Below are 18,195 nucleotides of genomic sequence, written 5' to 3' on the forward strand. Positions count from 1 at the left end.
TGTGACATTTCTTTAGGAAATGCTTTTCTTTAGGGAAGTGCATAGAGGTATATTGTCATCCATAGCCCTCTTATATATCACAAAAAAAACACAAACCGGTAATGACTCATGTTACTGCACAAATTGGAGCAAAAATAATTCCAGTTATGACTCATGTTTTACCATTGAGCTTTGTTGATTTCAAAAACAGTTTTTGTAAATATACTATATGAATAGTTCATACAGTATATTGTCATTCATTCTGGAAGATATATACAGCATTTAACTCTTTCACCTGGAAGTGATCTCATCCATACTAAAAAATAATTTTTAAAAAAACATCTAAAAAAAGACCTCAAATTTCCATAATACAATACCTGCTTTTATCACATAACTGTGAATTAATTAAGTGGAAACGAGACATGCATAGCCTTGCCACCCAAGCATAAACACTAAATTTGTGCGTGATCCCAGGTTAACATGTTCAGGGTTTGTGCAAAGAAGCCTCAGTAAGTGAGGTGACTCAAGATGAAAAGGCGATCCTCCTCCTTTCTGATCCATTTAAGCAGTTTGTTGACAGCAGAAATAGCCAACGCCTTTGTGCCCAGGGGACTGAAACACATGTAAAGCTCAAAGCCGCTTGTCACCTGTGGGGAGAGGGTAGGGCAATTATGATGGGATTTCTCAGAAATCATTTCAAAATTGAAAACATCTGCTATTTAAAGGCAATAGTGGCTGTGCGGAGTTATTTACTACATAGGACAGAAAATGTATAATGCATTCAGGTGCGTTCTGGGTACACTGCAAAATCTACAGCCTGTGTCGTGTAATTTATGCAAGTGTGGCATCATTATTCTTGCCTATGGAACTATAAATACAGAAAAAAACATACTGAGAAGCGCTGTACTACCCTCAGTCACCACACATTCTAAATCAATATGAATTGTGGTGGCGTACGTGAGCTAGTAGGTGCTTCTTGCTACCATACCATTTTCTCCACATAAGAAGCCAGCAGCTTTTGTTTAAGAAAAAAAACAAAAAACTATTTACACAAGCAAAATAAAACCAATATATTTCAATGTTCTACCGAATGAATGAATGCGACTACCAGAATGGAGGTTTATATATACACAAGCTCAGAAACATTTCAAACGAATCTTTTAGACAAAACGGAATGTGATCAAGTATTGTGCATGTATATCAGCTTTTCCTGGAAGAGGATAGGTGCATGTACTTCACATACAAATAAAAAAGGTAAGAACCCAAATGTTTTTAAACTTTATAATAGTAAATAAATGTGAGTAAGAACTATTTTATAGGGATGGGATTCAAAAACCGGTCATTGTTGAGAATCGCCACCCAGGGTTTTGATTTCTGGGAATCTTTTGACAGTTTTGTTAGCGATTCCCTTGTCGATGCCTGTGGGCACGCATGACTTCCGCAGCACAAACTTTACAATTATTCACAAAAAAGGAAGACAACAGGGCAACTTCTTAATTCTTGCAACGTGGATATTGCATCACATTTAGAAAACACTAGCAGAAACATTAGCAGACACAGGATGTGGTAACGATGAATGAATGACGCGTTTTTGATCCCCTGTCAGCAAGTCGTCTGCTATTTAATACTGCAAAAATTAAAAACAAAGTCAGAGTCGGCGTCTGAACTGCAGTTTGCACGCCTCCTTCCTAAGGTTGTTCTCCATAGCTGCAGACACCGCGATTAGTCAGAAATATCACGTATGCTTCCTAAAAAAGCAGATGTGCTTAATTTTTCACAAAGTGATGGTTAATTTTCAGAGTTAATGGTTGAAAAATTGCACACTGTACAGTTCTACTTGACTTGCTTGTATTAGTCTTTGACTGACGTAGTTGTACTTATTTTGGGGCATATACACTGTATTGAATTTTTAAATAATACTTAAATAATTAGAAAAATGTTAGTTAACATATTTTGTTTATTACTACAGTAAAATATTTATTTTATTATTATATCAAAGTTATTTTCAAAACAAAATATTTTTTTCTGGCACCCATGTTTTTCTAAACTAATAAGCTTGTTTGCTATCTTGTTATGACTCAATAAGAGAATCGATAAAGAACCGAACCATTTAGAAGAATCAAAAGTGAAAACGGAATTGTAAAAATCTTATCAATTCCCATCCCTAATTATTTGATAACATTTTTATCCACTTAATGAGCAGCCTGTATTAGATAAAGAGATAGATACTTTATTGATCCTGATGGAAATTAAAGTATTAACATTGATGAGAGCATATGAAACTTAACTTACAAAAAAACTACCGGTAGTGCCTAACTTGCATTATATACCTCACCACACGTCACTGCTATACACTGACTAATCCAAGTTATTTTCAAGTTTCAATTCTATAGTATTGTTCTTTAAGAAGATATATGGTCGCTGAAATGTGAGGGGTGTAAAAAACACGTCACCTACCCAGGCCATCATGTTTTCAGTTTCACCACTGCGGTAAAAGGAGCGTACGGGTCTGGTTGGATGATGCAAAGAACTGTGAAGGTCCTGGTACAAACCCATTAGCCTCTCCTGCTCTTTATCGGACTGGTACACCACAGGTAACTCTGGACTGGTGGTAGAAAGAAACGTAATCCTTCAATTACCTAACCAAAGCAAAATTATTATGCAGCGATTACTCAGCTTTGCAATTATTTTGCCAGGACAGACCACAAGAGAGACAAGCGGTTGAAAATGGATGGATGGATGGATGGAGTACCATGCGCTTCTTTTTAAGTTCTCATTAGAACATAAAGTCTTAACACTCACACTTGTTGATATCTTCTCTATAACTGGTGTGTGTTGTTTCTTCTAGAGCAGGGATGTCCAAAGTGCGGCCCGCAGGTCATTTTTTAACGGCCCCAGGGCACATTTTAAAAATAGGATTGAAAACAATTAAAAACATCATAAGTGGTATAAAAGAGCAAACAGGTGAAATATAACAAGAAAATGTCGCATTGTATACTCTAATAACACAAAGCTGCCATGCAGGCTGTTTCTTTCTTCAATGTCATTATGAATTATTGACCTATTCAAGGCTCCATTTACGTCACATCTGAGATATTTTGGGGGAAAATGTTGCATATTTTGTGTTTGCCATATAAAAAACTAAGCTGTTTTTTATAAAGAAGGGCCTAAAACGAACAAACGAAAAACATGAACAACAATAAAACGTATAATTGACGGATAGATCTGAAGTTGATCTCGAGATTATTGTGTTAAAAGTAAACAGTAAAAAAAAAATAGAATTTATTTTTTAACACTATAATTATTTGGATCCCCAATAATTTTAGTGTGATTTGTTTTTAAGTGTCATTGCTCAAAAAATAATTAATTAAAATCAATGTTGTTATGAGTTATTGACCTTTTTAAGGCTCCAATTATTATACAATCTCAAATATTCCACTTAAAAATGTTATGGTGTGAAAATATTGCATATTTTGTATTTTTTCCATAAAAAAAATGGGTTTTCTTTGACAACAAGAGCATACAACCTAAATCTTTAAAACCGTTATATTGACAGATAGACCTAATGTTGATCTAGAGATTTAAAACTTGAATAATAATAAAAATAATAATACTGAATAATGACACATTTTTAATATTTTTTGACCAAAACCCTTTGGGGTCCCCGGGATCAAGTCTGAGTGGAGGCCTAAATGTATATTTTTTATACATATATTGTATTGGTTTTTAAAATAAAAAATAACAAAATGGCCCCCGCTTGCTTTGATTTTTCAGAATGCGGCCGTCAGTGGAAAAAGTTTGGACACCCCTGTTCTAGAGCATCTTCTAGATCGATTGGCACAATCATATGTGGCAAGAGTCCCAGTATGTGTGTAAATCTCCGATTTCAGTTTTTTGTTAGCTTCTTCAAATTCATATTTAAAAGGTTTAGTTAGTTATTTACACTGTTTTTCAGTATTCTATACAATATTGCTTTTCTCTTTTTTGAGTACTACAGACAAAAATGTCCTTTTCACATGTAAAAAATGAGTTATAATAGCCTTTTTAGCAGAACAAGTTAGGCAAACTAAACTAATAAAACAATATTTAGAAAGACCAATAATGAAAATATGTAAGTATTTCAGAATTTTTTGCAACCCACCTGGTATATAGTCCAGAGCTCTTTGATTTGTACAGGAAGTGCCTGAGTTCTATGATGCCAATTTGTTCCAAAGTGTAGCTGGGAGTCTTCAGCCCCTCCTTCAGGGCTTGATAGGCACTGCGTTTACTCAGCCGGTCTAGAAACTTTTGCTTGCAGTCCGACATGTTAAAAAAGTCCTCTCGATCTGTTGAGACTAGAATAAGGCACAGTTCTGACTTAGGTTCCAAGTAGGAAATATGTGCGTGGAAAAACCCTGCAGTGTTGAACTTTGGCAGACAGATCGGTGTCCAGCCTTCGCCCTCTCGAAAAGATGAGGAGGAGCTGACAAGGTTGACGACAAGGTGCAAGTCTATATGGTGCAAGAACTGGTCCTTTTTTCTAACCAGAGTGACCAGGCGGTCTCCTGCCAGCAGAATGGAGAACACCAGGTTTTTGGATTTGGCGGCCTGCAGGCTCGATGAGATGACGTCCCTGGACGAGCTAGCTAGAGGCAGGCAGGTGACAGCGCTTAGCAGCAGGCCCGGGTCGTGGTCCAGCCGATAGAGCAAGTTGTCAGTGAGATATTCTGAACCAGCCAACAGGCGACGTAGGTCATAGTTTTGCTTGTGCTGAAAGATGTGGTTGAGCTGGGTAAGAGTGAGCAGGCTAACAATTTGATAATAGACATACTGCAGTTCCCTCAGAAGCTCCTTGTCAGATTGACAAGTCCGAGAAACGCCCACCAGGACCAGCGGACTCTTGGTGAGGAAAACCACTTTACAGCCATCTGAAAAACAGGTCACATGGATAGTCAGTTTTCTTTCTTGCAAACAGTGGAACTTGTGGTACTGTCAATGTAATACTATCTTCTTAAAGAGGAACTGCACTTTTTTTTAAAGAATTTTGCCTATCGTTCACAATCATTTTGAGAGACAAGTCTCTTTTTTGGGGGGATTTTAAACATGATAACCGCATGCAAGATGCTGCTAATAGTAGTCGCCATTGTAGCCTTCAAAGCCCTTCAAAACAACTTTGAAACGTTTTATATACACACTGCAAGTCTATATATAATGTAATAACAGACACGTTCATATCAATATCTAATATGTACAATATGTACCGTATTTTGATCATTTTAATCATTGCTGGGACTGACTTACTCCGAGTATTGATTTCCATATGCACAGCAGCGCACTTTTGACTTCTGGCAACAATTGTGTGCTCCTACTTCCGGAAACAAAAGGCAAGTGTGTGTTCTAACCAAGGCAGACCTAGTAACAGACAACAAAGACGACTATTTTTGGACAAATGAGGATTGATAACTTTATCTCTTTGAAGCCAAGTACACGGAGGATGAACAGCTGCTTATAGAAGCGAGCACGTAGAAAAGGTGAGTAGTTGGAGCAGACAGAAGCCGAGAAAGTGAGGTCAGTGTGATTCAAAGCTACAAAATGTGGAATTTGAAGCTATGATATTTTTACATAAATAGAGTGCTTAACCAAACAAACTGGAAAAAACATCCCCGGCCAACTGGACCAAACGGTCAACTGTCCATCGAGTGACTCACTATAATATTGATCATGATGCACACAGCACGTCATGCGTGTTATTACAACTACAGTACACACGCTGTTTGGCTAGCTGTGCACAAACAAAACATGAAATGTGGGCTAATACTTTACAGATACTGTAATAGGATCGTTCATGTTTTTCAGCTAGTACGGATTGGTGTTCTATCACAGTGTTGTGCAATTCAAACTCAAACACGTTTCGTGTTGAAGCAGAAGCAAGCTTATCTATTTCCTTAGCTAGCTTTTACGGCTAATACCAAAGCATGCCGATGTGTTACTAGTACTACACTAGAGAAAGAGTTCCTCAGTGTTTGCTCTTACAATAACAATGTCACCACGGCTTGGTTATTATACAGGATACAGAACGTATTGTTGACGGTTTTTTAATGCATTTTTAAAGTGACTTAGAGGTAGAATTGATTGCTCTCGTGAGCTAGCCACCAAGAACGAGACAATTTTACAGGTTAGAATGCAAAAAAAATACTTTTGACTTATTGTCTCTCATAAGGATTGTGAACCATAGTCAAAACTTCTAAAAAAGTACAGTTCCCCCTTAACTGTAATTAATATATCATACATAAAATATGTTAAAAGATAAAATACCCTTCATTTTCTAATTTGTGAATTAACACAAGTGAACTTTGGTAACAGTTGCTGGGACACCGCTGGACACTGCTTTGAATGTCATTCTGTTAGAATAAGGGTGACAACATTTTAAAGAAAATGCAAAAAAAAATCAAATGTTCTCCTCCGGTTATGAACAAGTTCCATCCTAGACTGTGATGTAAATCAAAGTTTAGTCAAATTCGGATGCATCCATCCATCCATTTTCTACCGCTTGTCCCTTTCGGGGTCGCGGGGGGTGCTGGAGCCTATCTCAGCTGCATTTGGGCGAAAGGCGGGGTACACCCTGGACAAGTCGCTACCTCATCACAAGGCCAACACAGATAGACAGACAACATTCACACACGATCTTATACCTAAATTAACACTTAAGTCAAAAAACATGAATGAAATAAAATACAGTAAAATGAATCACATATATGCAAAAATTTAAATTAATTAAAATAAAGCAATCGTCCACAGCAGCCAGTTTTGTTTTTGCAATAAAGATACTTTTGATTGCCAATCTCCTCATCATTTTTAAAACATTCATGTACCATAGATGCTACTACAACAGTGGTTAAAACAAGTGCAGTCAATCTTCAGCACAGTGTATTCTTCCTTGATACAGACACAGTATATTTTTAAGGACCCAATTGAAGGTTTTAAATAATTTATGGGCTTGCCGATAGCCTGTTTTCTCGTGTAATTACAGCAACTCTAACTTCAAAAGTTTTGGATTTTATAAGGCATATTTTTTCCTGAAGAGTTTGATAACATTCTGACTTGGGCGTGTTTACATGATTTTAACAACAGAAATTCCACAGATTTTTCAACTAAGTAAACGTTATAAGTGTCTTCTGACCTGCATGAATAGAGCGGATGATATTCTTCTCAGCCTCAACAAAGGAAACAAGGGCCATCATCACACCCATGGTGCTGGACAGAGCCTCCTCTGTGCCATAGCGGGTGTAAATTGGCTTTCCGGCGTCGCTCAGCACAAACATGTGCTTTTTGTGGCTTCTCCATGCCTCGCTGGACACATCCTCCTCTTTAGTGCTACAGTCTGATGGAATGTTATGCTGCTCCTTGACTCTTTCTTCACCCACCAGCGTTCTGATCTCCTCTCCACAGTCCTGAGACTTGAGCACCTCAGTCTCTCCGTGCGACTCTTCAGGTTCAGCAGTCAGATCCTCAAAGGACTGTGCATGGAAAAACATGGCACTCTTCTGACCAGCGCCTGTGTGAACCAGAGAAATGGTCATTGGCAATAGAACGTATGCATGTGTAAGCTCTCAATGAGCAAGAAAGCTTAAGAAAGACTGAAACAACAGTTTTTCCACAGAAAAAAACAACAAACTAGACACAGTAATTTCAGTAGTAATTGCATGTGAATGCTGACAATACGAAGCCAAATTGAATTAATATTCTAGCCAAATACAGTCAACTAACAAAATATGCAGCATTTGTTAAAAAATAAAAGTTAGCATGCTAACAGTTAGCATTTGTTAAGGACTAAAATATTACTCTGGTGTATACCTGCAAAAGAAGAATAGAAGAAATCTAGCACCTCAACAGTTAGCATGCGTCAAGTTCCAAAATATATGACTCTGATGTGTATACCTGAGAACATAGCAAAAGATGAATATAAAAACTGACATTTAAAAAAAAAAAAAACATGTGTTGTAGGACACTTGACAGAAAATGGTAGAAAATAGCATACTACCCCAATAATTAACCCCAAGGGTGTTTGATGGGGTTGAAATCAGAATTGTGTATGGGATAGTCATGTTCGTACGCACCAAACTCACTTAAGCATGACTTTATGGACCTCTAACAGCACTGGAAAAAAGATAACTTTCCCTAACTTGTCCAAAATGTCAAAGCAGCAGCATCAATATTTAGAATAATGGCACGGTGGCAGAGGGGTTAGTGCGTCTGCCTCACAATACGAAGGTCCTGAGTAGTCGTGAGTTCAATCCCGGGCTCGGGATCTTTCTGTGTGGATTTTGCATGTCCTCCCCGTGACTGCGTGGGTTCCCTCCGGGTACTCCGGCTTCCTCCCACCTCCAAAGACATGCACCTGAGGATAGGTTGATTGGCAACACTAAAAATTGGCCCTACTGTGTGAATGTGAGTGTGAATGTTGTCTGTCTATCTGTGTTGGCCCTGCGATGAGGTGGCGACTTGTCCAGGGTGTACCCCGCCTTCCGCCCGATTGTAGCTGAGATAGGCTCCAGCGCCCCCCGCGACCCCGAAGGGAATAAGCGGTAGAAAATGGATGGATGGATGGAATTGAGCCCAATGTTGAGATTACTTATTTAAATCATTCATTCAGGCATGTGTCCTAAGAGTTGTATCCATATTGCTTGGATTTAAATTACCTCACGTCCGGTTCATTACACATGCATAGTGGTCCAGCCAGTGTCTGTTCTTTATGAGTAATAGGGGCCATTTAGCCTTTCTCGAAGAAAAATGCCCTAAGCTTGCGTTGGTTTCGGCTGTACAAACCGTTTAAATTGCAAAAAGGATAAACGTTTCTTCAGAGTTTCTCGAGAGGTAATCAAGAAAGGCGGAAGACTAAAGTATTTTACGAAAGACGACGAGCAAAACAGCACACACTCCAGTCCAAGGGAGTGATCACTTCGTTAAAAGGTTTGTTTGATATACTTTTAACATTTAGTGTTTCCCATTAAAGTATTATTTTGATATTATTTGTCTTTCTTAAAACACATTTTTGCTACGATTGTTTCAAAAAGCACCAACTCGGCAAGTCCAAATAAAAGAAAGCAAATGTGAGCAAAAATATAGTTTCGCTTTTAAAGGCAGCAATCATGAATGAAGCTTTCAGCACATACACAATGTTGATATCTATAGTTACATTTTGATAAAGACAGGGAAAAACATCCGTATTCGTAAACGGCGCGTGCAACAATAAGGGAACAAACAATGCTGTAGACACGAAGTTAAATCATGAAATGCAAACCCAAGCAAAAACGATGCATGATTTATCCGGGAAAGTTTTGATACCAATTTCCTTAACCCAGCCGCACACAAAGAAGTTGTAGACCTCCATGCTTTTCCAAGCTTTCATCTGTTTTGTCATGTAGAATGACATGTGAAGCGCAGGATAGTTCGATATGTCTGGGAACTCCACTGAAGGCTAATCCTTGATATCACTCGACAAATCTTTTTTTGATAAAGTATAGGGATCTATTCCATTGCATAATTTTATTTTTTGCTCACACCTGCTTTTTGCGGGAAGATCTAAGCCCCTTGCGTACTTTGATAGTTCGCATTCTGTTTCTTGCACACTAGCCATATTGGTTTGGTTGACCACCACAGTTGTTTACTTCCAAGAAGAAGTCACATGTCAGAATACAAGCAATAGGGTAAAAAAAAAAAAAAAGGATTTGGTACTCAAAAAGCATAACCTTAGAGACACACAAGATACAATTTGCTCATGTAGTTTAGTTCAGTCATATTTCACACAGACACACAACGCGACTAACCAAAATATCAAAAATGAGAACTAAAAATGAAAACTGAAGCACTAAAAACAAGTACAGTTAAGAGCGTGTTTTGGCATCCTACTGCATGTCTGTAGCAAGTTAACGCATGCGACCGCTTTCACCCCAAAGGAAAGTTAATAAGTGACAATGTCATCTAGTATGCATGTTTCTTCATGGTACAATGGGTACTTTTTTCCCTGCAGATACTACTGTGACTTGTCAACGCAGGAAAAGCACAGGTGGAAACACTGAACACTAACATTAACCAATGATGACTGTTCCATCAATTGTCCCCATAAAGCCGGTCAAGAGACTGAGCATGCATAATAGCAGAGCCCTCAATGAACCAGAGATCCAGCATATTTAATGTGTTAGTTATTATCCAATCCAATCCAATCCACTTTATTTATATAGCACATTTACACAACAAGAATGTTTCCAAAGTGCTGCACAGCCATGTTAAAAACAATATTAAAAACAATATTAAAAACTATATTAAAAACAATATTAAAAACAATATTATGCTACACCAATGACTGAATAAAAACAAAGAATAAATGAATAGAAAACCAATACAGAGACAATATAAAAAATAAATATGATTAAAAACGATTTTAAAGGGTGAAACCAATTAAAACAGTAAAATAGACATCAAAATTTATAACCCTAACCCTAACCACACAGGACAACAGAGGACAGAAGACCACACAACTCACGTAGTGTTAAAAGCCAAAGAATAAAAGTGGGTCTTTAGACGAGACTTAAAACACTCCACTGTGGGAGCAGTTTGAACATGGAGGGGCAGAGTGTTCCAGAGTTTAGGGCCGACCACAGAGAAGGCCCTGTCTCCCCTGGTTTTAAGTCTCGTCCTGGGCACCACGAGCTGGAGCTGGCTCTCGGACCTCAGAGCGCGCGCAGGAGTGTAAATTTGGATGAGGTCCGAGATATACTGAGGTGCCAGTCCATGTAAAGCTTTAAAAACAAACAGCAAGGATTTAAAATCAATTCTAAAATGAACAGGGAGCCAGTGCAAACTCCGAAGAATTGGGGTTATATGCTCACGTTTCCTGGCCCCTGTTAAAAGTCGTGCTGCCGCGTTCTGGACTAACTGCAACCGGGAGAGAGTTTTTTGGCTAATGCCAGCATAAAGTGCATTGCAGTAGTCTAGGCGACTTGAAATAAAAGCATGCACGACTTGTTCAAAAAGGTTAAAAGATAAAAATGGTTTTACCTTTGCTAAAAGACGAAGATGATAAAAACACGATTTTAAAACGCCATTGACTTGTTTGTCAAATTTAAAATGGCTGTCTATAGTGACGCCAAGGCTGGTGACTTTGGGACGCACATGATTTTGCAATGGTCCCAAGTCAGTGAGGGCCGGACCAAAAACTGAAATTTCCGTTTTTCCCTCATTCATTATTAAAAAATTCTGGGCTAACCAAGCCTTGACATCACATAGACAGTTGAGAAGGGGTGTCAGGGGGCCGTGGCCTTTTGAAATTGGCATATACATTTGGCAGTCATCTGCATAAAAGTGATAAGACACTCCATGTTTCTTAAAAATCTCTCCAAGAGGGAGAATGTACAAGGAAAACAGGATGGGGCCTAGAATGGATCCCTGGGGGACACCACAGTAAAGCGGAGCAGAAGAAGAGGTGGCGTCCCCCAGCCTGACAGAGAAGGACCTCTCTGACAGGTAGGATCTGAACCACTCTAATGCAGTCCCCCTGACACCCACACAGTCTCTCAGGCGGTCTAAAAGAATTGTGTGGTCGACTGTGTCAAAGGCAGCTGTAAGATCTAAAAGCACTAAAATGGCAGAGCTACCAGAATCAGACATTAAAAGCAAGTCATTAAAAACCTTTAAAAGTGCAGATTCAGTACTGTGCAAAGCCTTGTATCCAGACTGAAATGGATCTAAAGTGCTATTTTCATCTAAAAAAGGCTGTATTTCTGTAAAAGGCCTGCTGTGTATTGACATTTATCATTACAATGTTTGCGATTATTACAAATCTACCGGATTGTGTTGTTTTGGTGTGTATATCAAGTAGTGTAGCTTTTGCCCCGTTGTCGAAAGGATGACACCGATCAACAATCACTTTAAAAAAAAATTTTTCAAAACCCGGCCAAAAAATATCTACATCTCACTTACCCTTTTTCTTCCTTTCACTCACCAATCAGGAAACATTCAATGCATCTCAAACTGTTGAAAAATATAACTCATAAGCAGGAATGACCGAGATAGACATATATATACATACATACACTCACAGTCGAGGTCAAAAGTATACATACACTTGTAAAGAACATAATGTCATGGCTGTCTTGAGTTTCCAATCATTTATACAACTTTTATTTTTATGTGATAGAGTGATTGGAGCACATACTTGTTTGTCACAAAAAATATTCATGAAGTCTGGTTCTTTTATGAATTTATTATGGGTCTACTTAAAATGTGACCAAATCTGCTGGGTCAAAAGTATACATACAGCAACATACATTATCAATGTTGGTGATGTAGAAAAGTTACAATCAAATCAAATTAGCTTCATGGCATTGCATCTTAACTTCATGTGAGTGATTATGATTGACGACAACTGTTGACTTCTCTGAGCCCATTTAAATAGGGCTCATGTGATGCAGTCATTAGACTCGGTTACAAACGCGACAATGGGAAAGTCAAAGGAACTCAGCACAGATCTGAAAAAACGAATCATTGACTTGAACAAGTCAGGAATGTCACTTTGAGCCACTTCAAAGCAGCTTAAGGTCCCAAGAGCAACTGTGCAGACAATTGTTCGTAAGTATAAAGTGCATGGCACAGTTTTGTCACTGCCACGATCAGGAAGAAAACGCAAGCTATCACCTGCTGCTGAGAGAAAATTGGTCAGGATGATCAAGAGTCACCCGAGAACCACCTAAAAGCAGGTCTGCAATGAATTGGAAGCTTCTGGAACACAGGTGTCAGTGTCCACAGTCAAGCGTGTTTTGCATCCACATGGACTAAGAGGCTACCATGCAAGAAGGAAGCCCTTGCTCCAGAAGCGACACCTTAAGGCTCATCTAAAGTTTGCTGCTGATCACACGAACAAAAATAAGACCTTAGTGAGGAAAGTTCTGTGAAACAAAAATTGAGCTGTTTGGCCACAATACTCAGCAGTATGTTTGAAGGACAAAAGGAGAGGCTATGTAGCGTGCAAGGACGGGGGTGGAAGAAGTGTAAAAAGATTGAGCTAACTGTTTTAATGACATTCAGACTTTACTTAAATCAATAACGGAGCAGCATCTCCTCATCTTGAAACCACCACACCAGAAATGTGTCCCGTGAAAAACCGTCCGACCAGAACACTCTAATAACTAAAGTTCCTTGGGTGAATAATGTAAACTCACTACCCCGGTATGTTTTAGCACTTTAATGGCGAGTTTACTGACTGATATAAGTAAGAACTTTACACTACTTTATAATAGAAATGGCAACAGCGGAGGGTGAATGTCCCATAACAAGAAGATAGAGAAAAAGACGAAGCTTATCGACTGCGGTGTCGCCATGGACTACAAAGGCGGACGCACGCAATTTTTCAGGATTTATCAGATCCCAAATACAGATCAGCAGGTACCAGAAGGTAAGAAAAGTTACTATTGCATAATATTGCCAAACAAAACGCCAGATAATATGTCTTACCTTATACACACACCATAATAATACTTGTATGTTTAATACGCCGACAATCCATCAAGCGGTGTGGCTTCATAGCTTACCTAAGTTATACTAAAACATTTTGATAGATTTTTGAGCACCGTGTGTAACGTTCTATATTTTCAATGGAACATATAAAATGTTGGTGCAGTTTACTTGAGTCATATTGCCATCATATTGAAGTCTCCACGCATCTCTTATGTTTGACAGCCATCTACTGGTCACACTTATCATTTCACCATGAACCAAATAAAATTGCTTCGAGGTTGGTAAGCAAAACCAGAATTATTCCGTACATCAGGTGCACCGGGTTATAAGGCGCACTGTCAAGTTTTGAGAGAAAAAAGGATTTTAAGTGCGCCTTTAGTCCGGAATATACGGTAATTGATTTATATTCATTTCAGTGGAGAACGTTGATTTAGGATACGAAAGGGGGAAAAACTACTTCCCTGTAATCTCTGATAACTAAATTGGTATTGCATCCACAGCGGTCATTCAACCACATATAATCTGATATTGAACTGTTGCACAGTTTCAGGCTTGTTTGGAAAATATGTCTGGAAATCTCACCTCAGTCAAATTACAAAAAAATATTTGTCAACATTACAAAGCAAAATGCTTTACGATGGCATTTTAAAAAATATATTTTGCACCAATCAATTACACATGAATTTTCAGAACGCGTCAACCTAAAAATTTAAGAAAATCTGCCGCTGAATGCTAGGCCAGCCTCACCTGGTTCGGTTCCCTCAACCAGACCCGGTGTGGGACTGTCGGCCCTCTCGATGCGAAGACGGTCCACAGGTGTACGGGTGCCATTTTCCCATGGCACAGAAGGCCTTTGGTTCTCTCCATCCATCACTATTACGGATAGGATGGGTGCATACCTTGGAGAAAAGTCATCTTCAGCTTTTTAAATGTATAAAAATATATATACTGTATACATCCACTTTTGGCCAAATGAAACCCACCATTTTTATTCCTTTGTTACAGAATTTAGATCACACAATTGAGGGAAAATATCTGAAATGAGCTAGAGCCTATCCTAACTGCGAAAGGCAAGGTATGAAAAACCAAGTTACAAAAAATGTGTACAAAATAATTAAATGACGTGTATATTATCTGTAATACTGACATTATTTTGGGACATTTTTATGTTAATATTTATGTGTTAAATACTATTTTTATGGATGTTCCTCTTTTTTTTCTTTTCTATTGCTTACCGGTATTTTGTTTTAAACATTTTATTGATTGGTTTGTTTAGCTGTGTTTTATATATATAGGATTTTTTTTTTTTTTACTTATTGTGATTTATATTGTACTTTTTTTTACCTTTCTGTTTTTAATTTGTACAGCACTTTGGAGCAGGGGTGGCTGTTTTAAAATTGTGCAATATAATAAATTAACCTACCATGTACCTGAAATTTGAATTCAGCAAAAAGTGCACTGTGAAAACTAATTGACAACTTAAAAACTAGAAATGAACATACAATATGTATCCACTTTTGGCTTTTCCCCAGCCTATGGTTTGGACTTAGAAAAACTAAGAATTAATGTGTATTATATATTTATACCAACACTAAGAACACACTCAGCATAGAAAAGGAGACCAGGACAATTCTGAAATTGCATTATCGCTGCGAGATCCAAAACAAAACCATAAGAAAAACGCTAAAAATGTCACAACCAACCATACTAGAGAAATGTTGCAAGTTCCTGTAACAAAATAGACATTTGCAAGGCTTCCAGGGGGAGGCAGACTCGAGGGATGTATGTCTTTAAATCCAAAAAAGATAAGAAAAAAGGCCAGAAGAAAGTTGGCGGAATTTTGAGGAGGCGTAATGGTTAAACACCTTTTCATTCCGTCCCATCAAAAGTCAGCCAACTTTCGTCTACACCAGTGGTTCTCAAACTGTGATACTAGGGCATACTTGCCAACCTTGAGACCTCCGAATTCGGGAGATTGGGGGGGGGGGGGGGGGGGTTGAGGTGGGTGGGGTTGGGGGGGTTGGGGTTTGGTGGTAGCGGGGTGTGTATATTCGGAAAAGTTAGCGCTGCAAGGGGTTCTGGGTATTTGTTCTGTTGTGTTTATGTTGTGTTACGGTGCGGATGTTCTCCCGAAATATGTTTGTCATTCTTGTTTGGTGTGGGTTCACAGTGTGGCGCATATTTGTAACAGTGTTAAAGTTGTTTATACACTCACCCTCAGTGTGACCTGTACGGCTGTTGATCAAGTATGCGTTGCATTCACTTATGTATGAGTAGAAGCCGCATATATTATGTGACTGGGCCGGCACGCTGATTGTATGGAGGAAAAGCGGACGTGACGACAGGTTGTAGAGGACGCTTACGGCAGTGCCTTTAAGGCACGCCCCCAATAATATTGTCCGGATGGAAATCGGGAGAAATTCGGGAGAACGGTTGCCCCGGGAGATTTTCGGGAGGGGCACTGAAATTCGGGAGTCTCCCGGGAAAATCGGTAGGGTTGGCAATTATGTACTAGGGTCCATCTAGTGCAGGAGTCGGCAACCTTTACCACTCAAAGAGCCATTTTGGAAAGTTTCACAAATTAAAGAAAACAATGGGAGCCACAAAAAATTTTTGAAAATTTAAAATGAAAAACACCGCATACAAAGCTTAAATTGCTTTGCGCTATGTTAACCAGGGGTCTCTGACACACGCACCGGCACGCATCTCTATATGGAAATTTAATGTTAGTGCGGCCCGCGACTTTTAATTGAACGGCGCTTGATAGCGTCTTTCTTGCCAACCCTCTCAATTTTCCGGGAGACTCCCAAATTTCAGGACGTGCTGGCACTGCTTTTAGCGCCCTCTACAGCCTGCCCAAACAGCGTACCTGCTTGGCCACATGTTGAATGCAGCTTTTGATTGCACACGTAAGTGCCAGCAAGGCATAGTTGTTCAACAGCCACACAGCTTACACTGACGGTAGTCGTACAAAAACAACTTTAACACTGTTACGTTACAAATATGCGCCACACTTTGAACCCACACCAAAAAAGAATGACAAACACATTTCTGGAGAACATCTGCACTGTAACACAACATAAACACAACACAACACATACCCAGAATCCCATGCAGCCCTAACTCTTCCGCTCAACCGACGCACGGAGAAGGGGGGTTGATGTGTGGGGGGGTTTGGTGGTAGCGGGGGTGTATAATGTAGACCGGAAGAGTTAGGGCTGCATGGGATTCTGGGTATTTGATGTGTTGTGTTACGGTGCGGATGTTCTCCAGAAATGTTTTTGTCATTCTTTTTTGGTGTGGGTTCACAGTGTGGCGCATATTTGTAACGTAACAGTGTTAAAGTTGTTTTTGTACGACTACCGTCAGTATAAGCTGTGTGGCTGTTGAGCAAGTATGCTTTGCTGTCTCCTACGTGTGCAAGTAAAAGCAACATATAACATGTGGCCGGGCTGGCACGCTGTTTGTAAATCCTACAGAGGACAATTAATGCACTGCCATTAGGGCACGCCCTTGATTAAGTCATTAGAGTGAAAATAGGATAATATTTGCCCTGGGAGATTTCTAGGAGAGGCAGTCTCCTGGGAAAATCGGGGGGGGGGGGGTCGTTAAGTATACTGGGAAAACTGGGAGGGTCGGCAAGTATGCAGCTGAGCCGCATCAGAGTGGTCAAAGAGCCGCATGCGGCTCCGGAGCCGCGGGTTGCCGACCCCTGATCTAGTGGTACGCCAAAGATTTAATTACTTATTTAAGAACAGTGTTTTATTTTCCTATATTCAAAAACAGTGTTACTGTTCAAAATGTGTGTAATGTTACAGTGGCCAAAAATATTCAATATACGTGTCGAATAAAACCCCTGCCTTGTTTTAAATGAATACTTACGCCTACTACGCTACTGTATTTGAATGTCAGGCTCCACCATAACTACTATCTCAGCCGCATTCGGGCGGAAGCCCCCGCGACACCGAACGGGACAAGCGGTAGAAAATGGAATAATGGATAGTTATGGTGGTACTTTTTTTCTGAGTTTGTACTTGGAAAAAAAACAAAAACAAAATGTTTTAGGCATCTCGCTCATGGCGTTTGTGTGCATTATAGAATGCTGTACAGTAGTTTGGTGCCTTCAGGGGCCGTAGTATTGAGTAGTTTTCCCATTAGATAACTAGTTCTTTATCAATGTCAATCAAAATCATTTCCGTGGAGGCACGTTTAATGTACACACCCAATGTTGTGGTCGGTGACCAACCTTCGCCCAAATGAGACTTATATATTACTAAAATATAAAGGAAAAACATAATAATTTGACGGTATTTTATGCTTTACTTTGCATGTTTTACCATTTGGCCACACATAGAGACAATTGTCACTACTTGACAGCTAAATTAACATTGGATGAGTTGGCTAAGTTTTACTGTGTCGCGGTTTTGACATTAAGGAAGCACTCGCATAGATAACAGTTTGTTACATTTTAACAGAAAAATACCTTTCATTCCTTCAGCTATCTTCAAGCAGCCACGGCAGATAACTCGCTGGCAGAAAATCGCCTCACTTCGTCGTCTTGTTTCTTCTGTTTCGACAACATGCCTCTATGCTCTTCCCGGAAGCGGAAGTAGGAATTGTGGGATATGAAGTCCTATTCTTGAATCACGCCATTATTACAGATGTTGTAGTGTTTTGTTGATTATGATACCTAACCTGACCTTGTTTAGTCATTTAAATTAATTA

At 39.2% G+C, this 18,195-nt stretch overlaps 1 protein-coding gene across 1 annotated transcript; it reads right to left on the minus strand.

The window, feature by feature from the left end:
• Window positions 1-18: 18 nt before the first annotated feature.
• On the minus strand, window positions 19-18,103 carry mon1a (MON1 secretory trafficking family member A). Its single transcript, XM_062046090.1, has 6 exons — window positions 17,954-18,103; window positions 14,218-14,369; window positions 7,139-7,513; window positions 4,121-4,886; window positions 2,437-2,584; window positions 19-626 (listed from the first exon to the last, which is right to left on the minus strand). Exons 2-6 carry the CDS (start codon window positions 14,339-14,341, stop codon window positions 486-488), a joined length of 1,554 nt encoding a protein of 517 aa, XP_061902074.1. The 5' UTR covers window positions 14,342-14,369; window positions 17,954-18,103; the 3' UTR covers window positions 19-485.
• Between the last annotated feature and the right edge of the window lie 92 nt (window positions 18,104-18,195).

The sequence above is a fragment of the Entelurus aequoreus genome, linkage group LG01, assembly GCF_033978785.1.
Source record: "Entelurus aequoreus isolate RoL-2023_Sb linkage group LG01, RoL_Eaeq_v1.1, whole genome shotgun sequence".
Lineage (NCBI taxonomy): Eukaryota > Metazoa > Chordata > Actinopteri > Syngnathiformes > Syngnathidae > Entelurus > Entelurus aequoreus.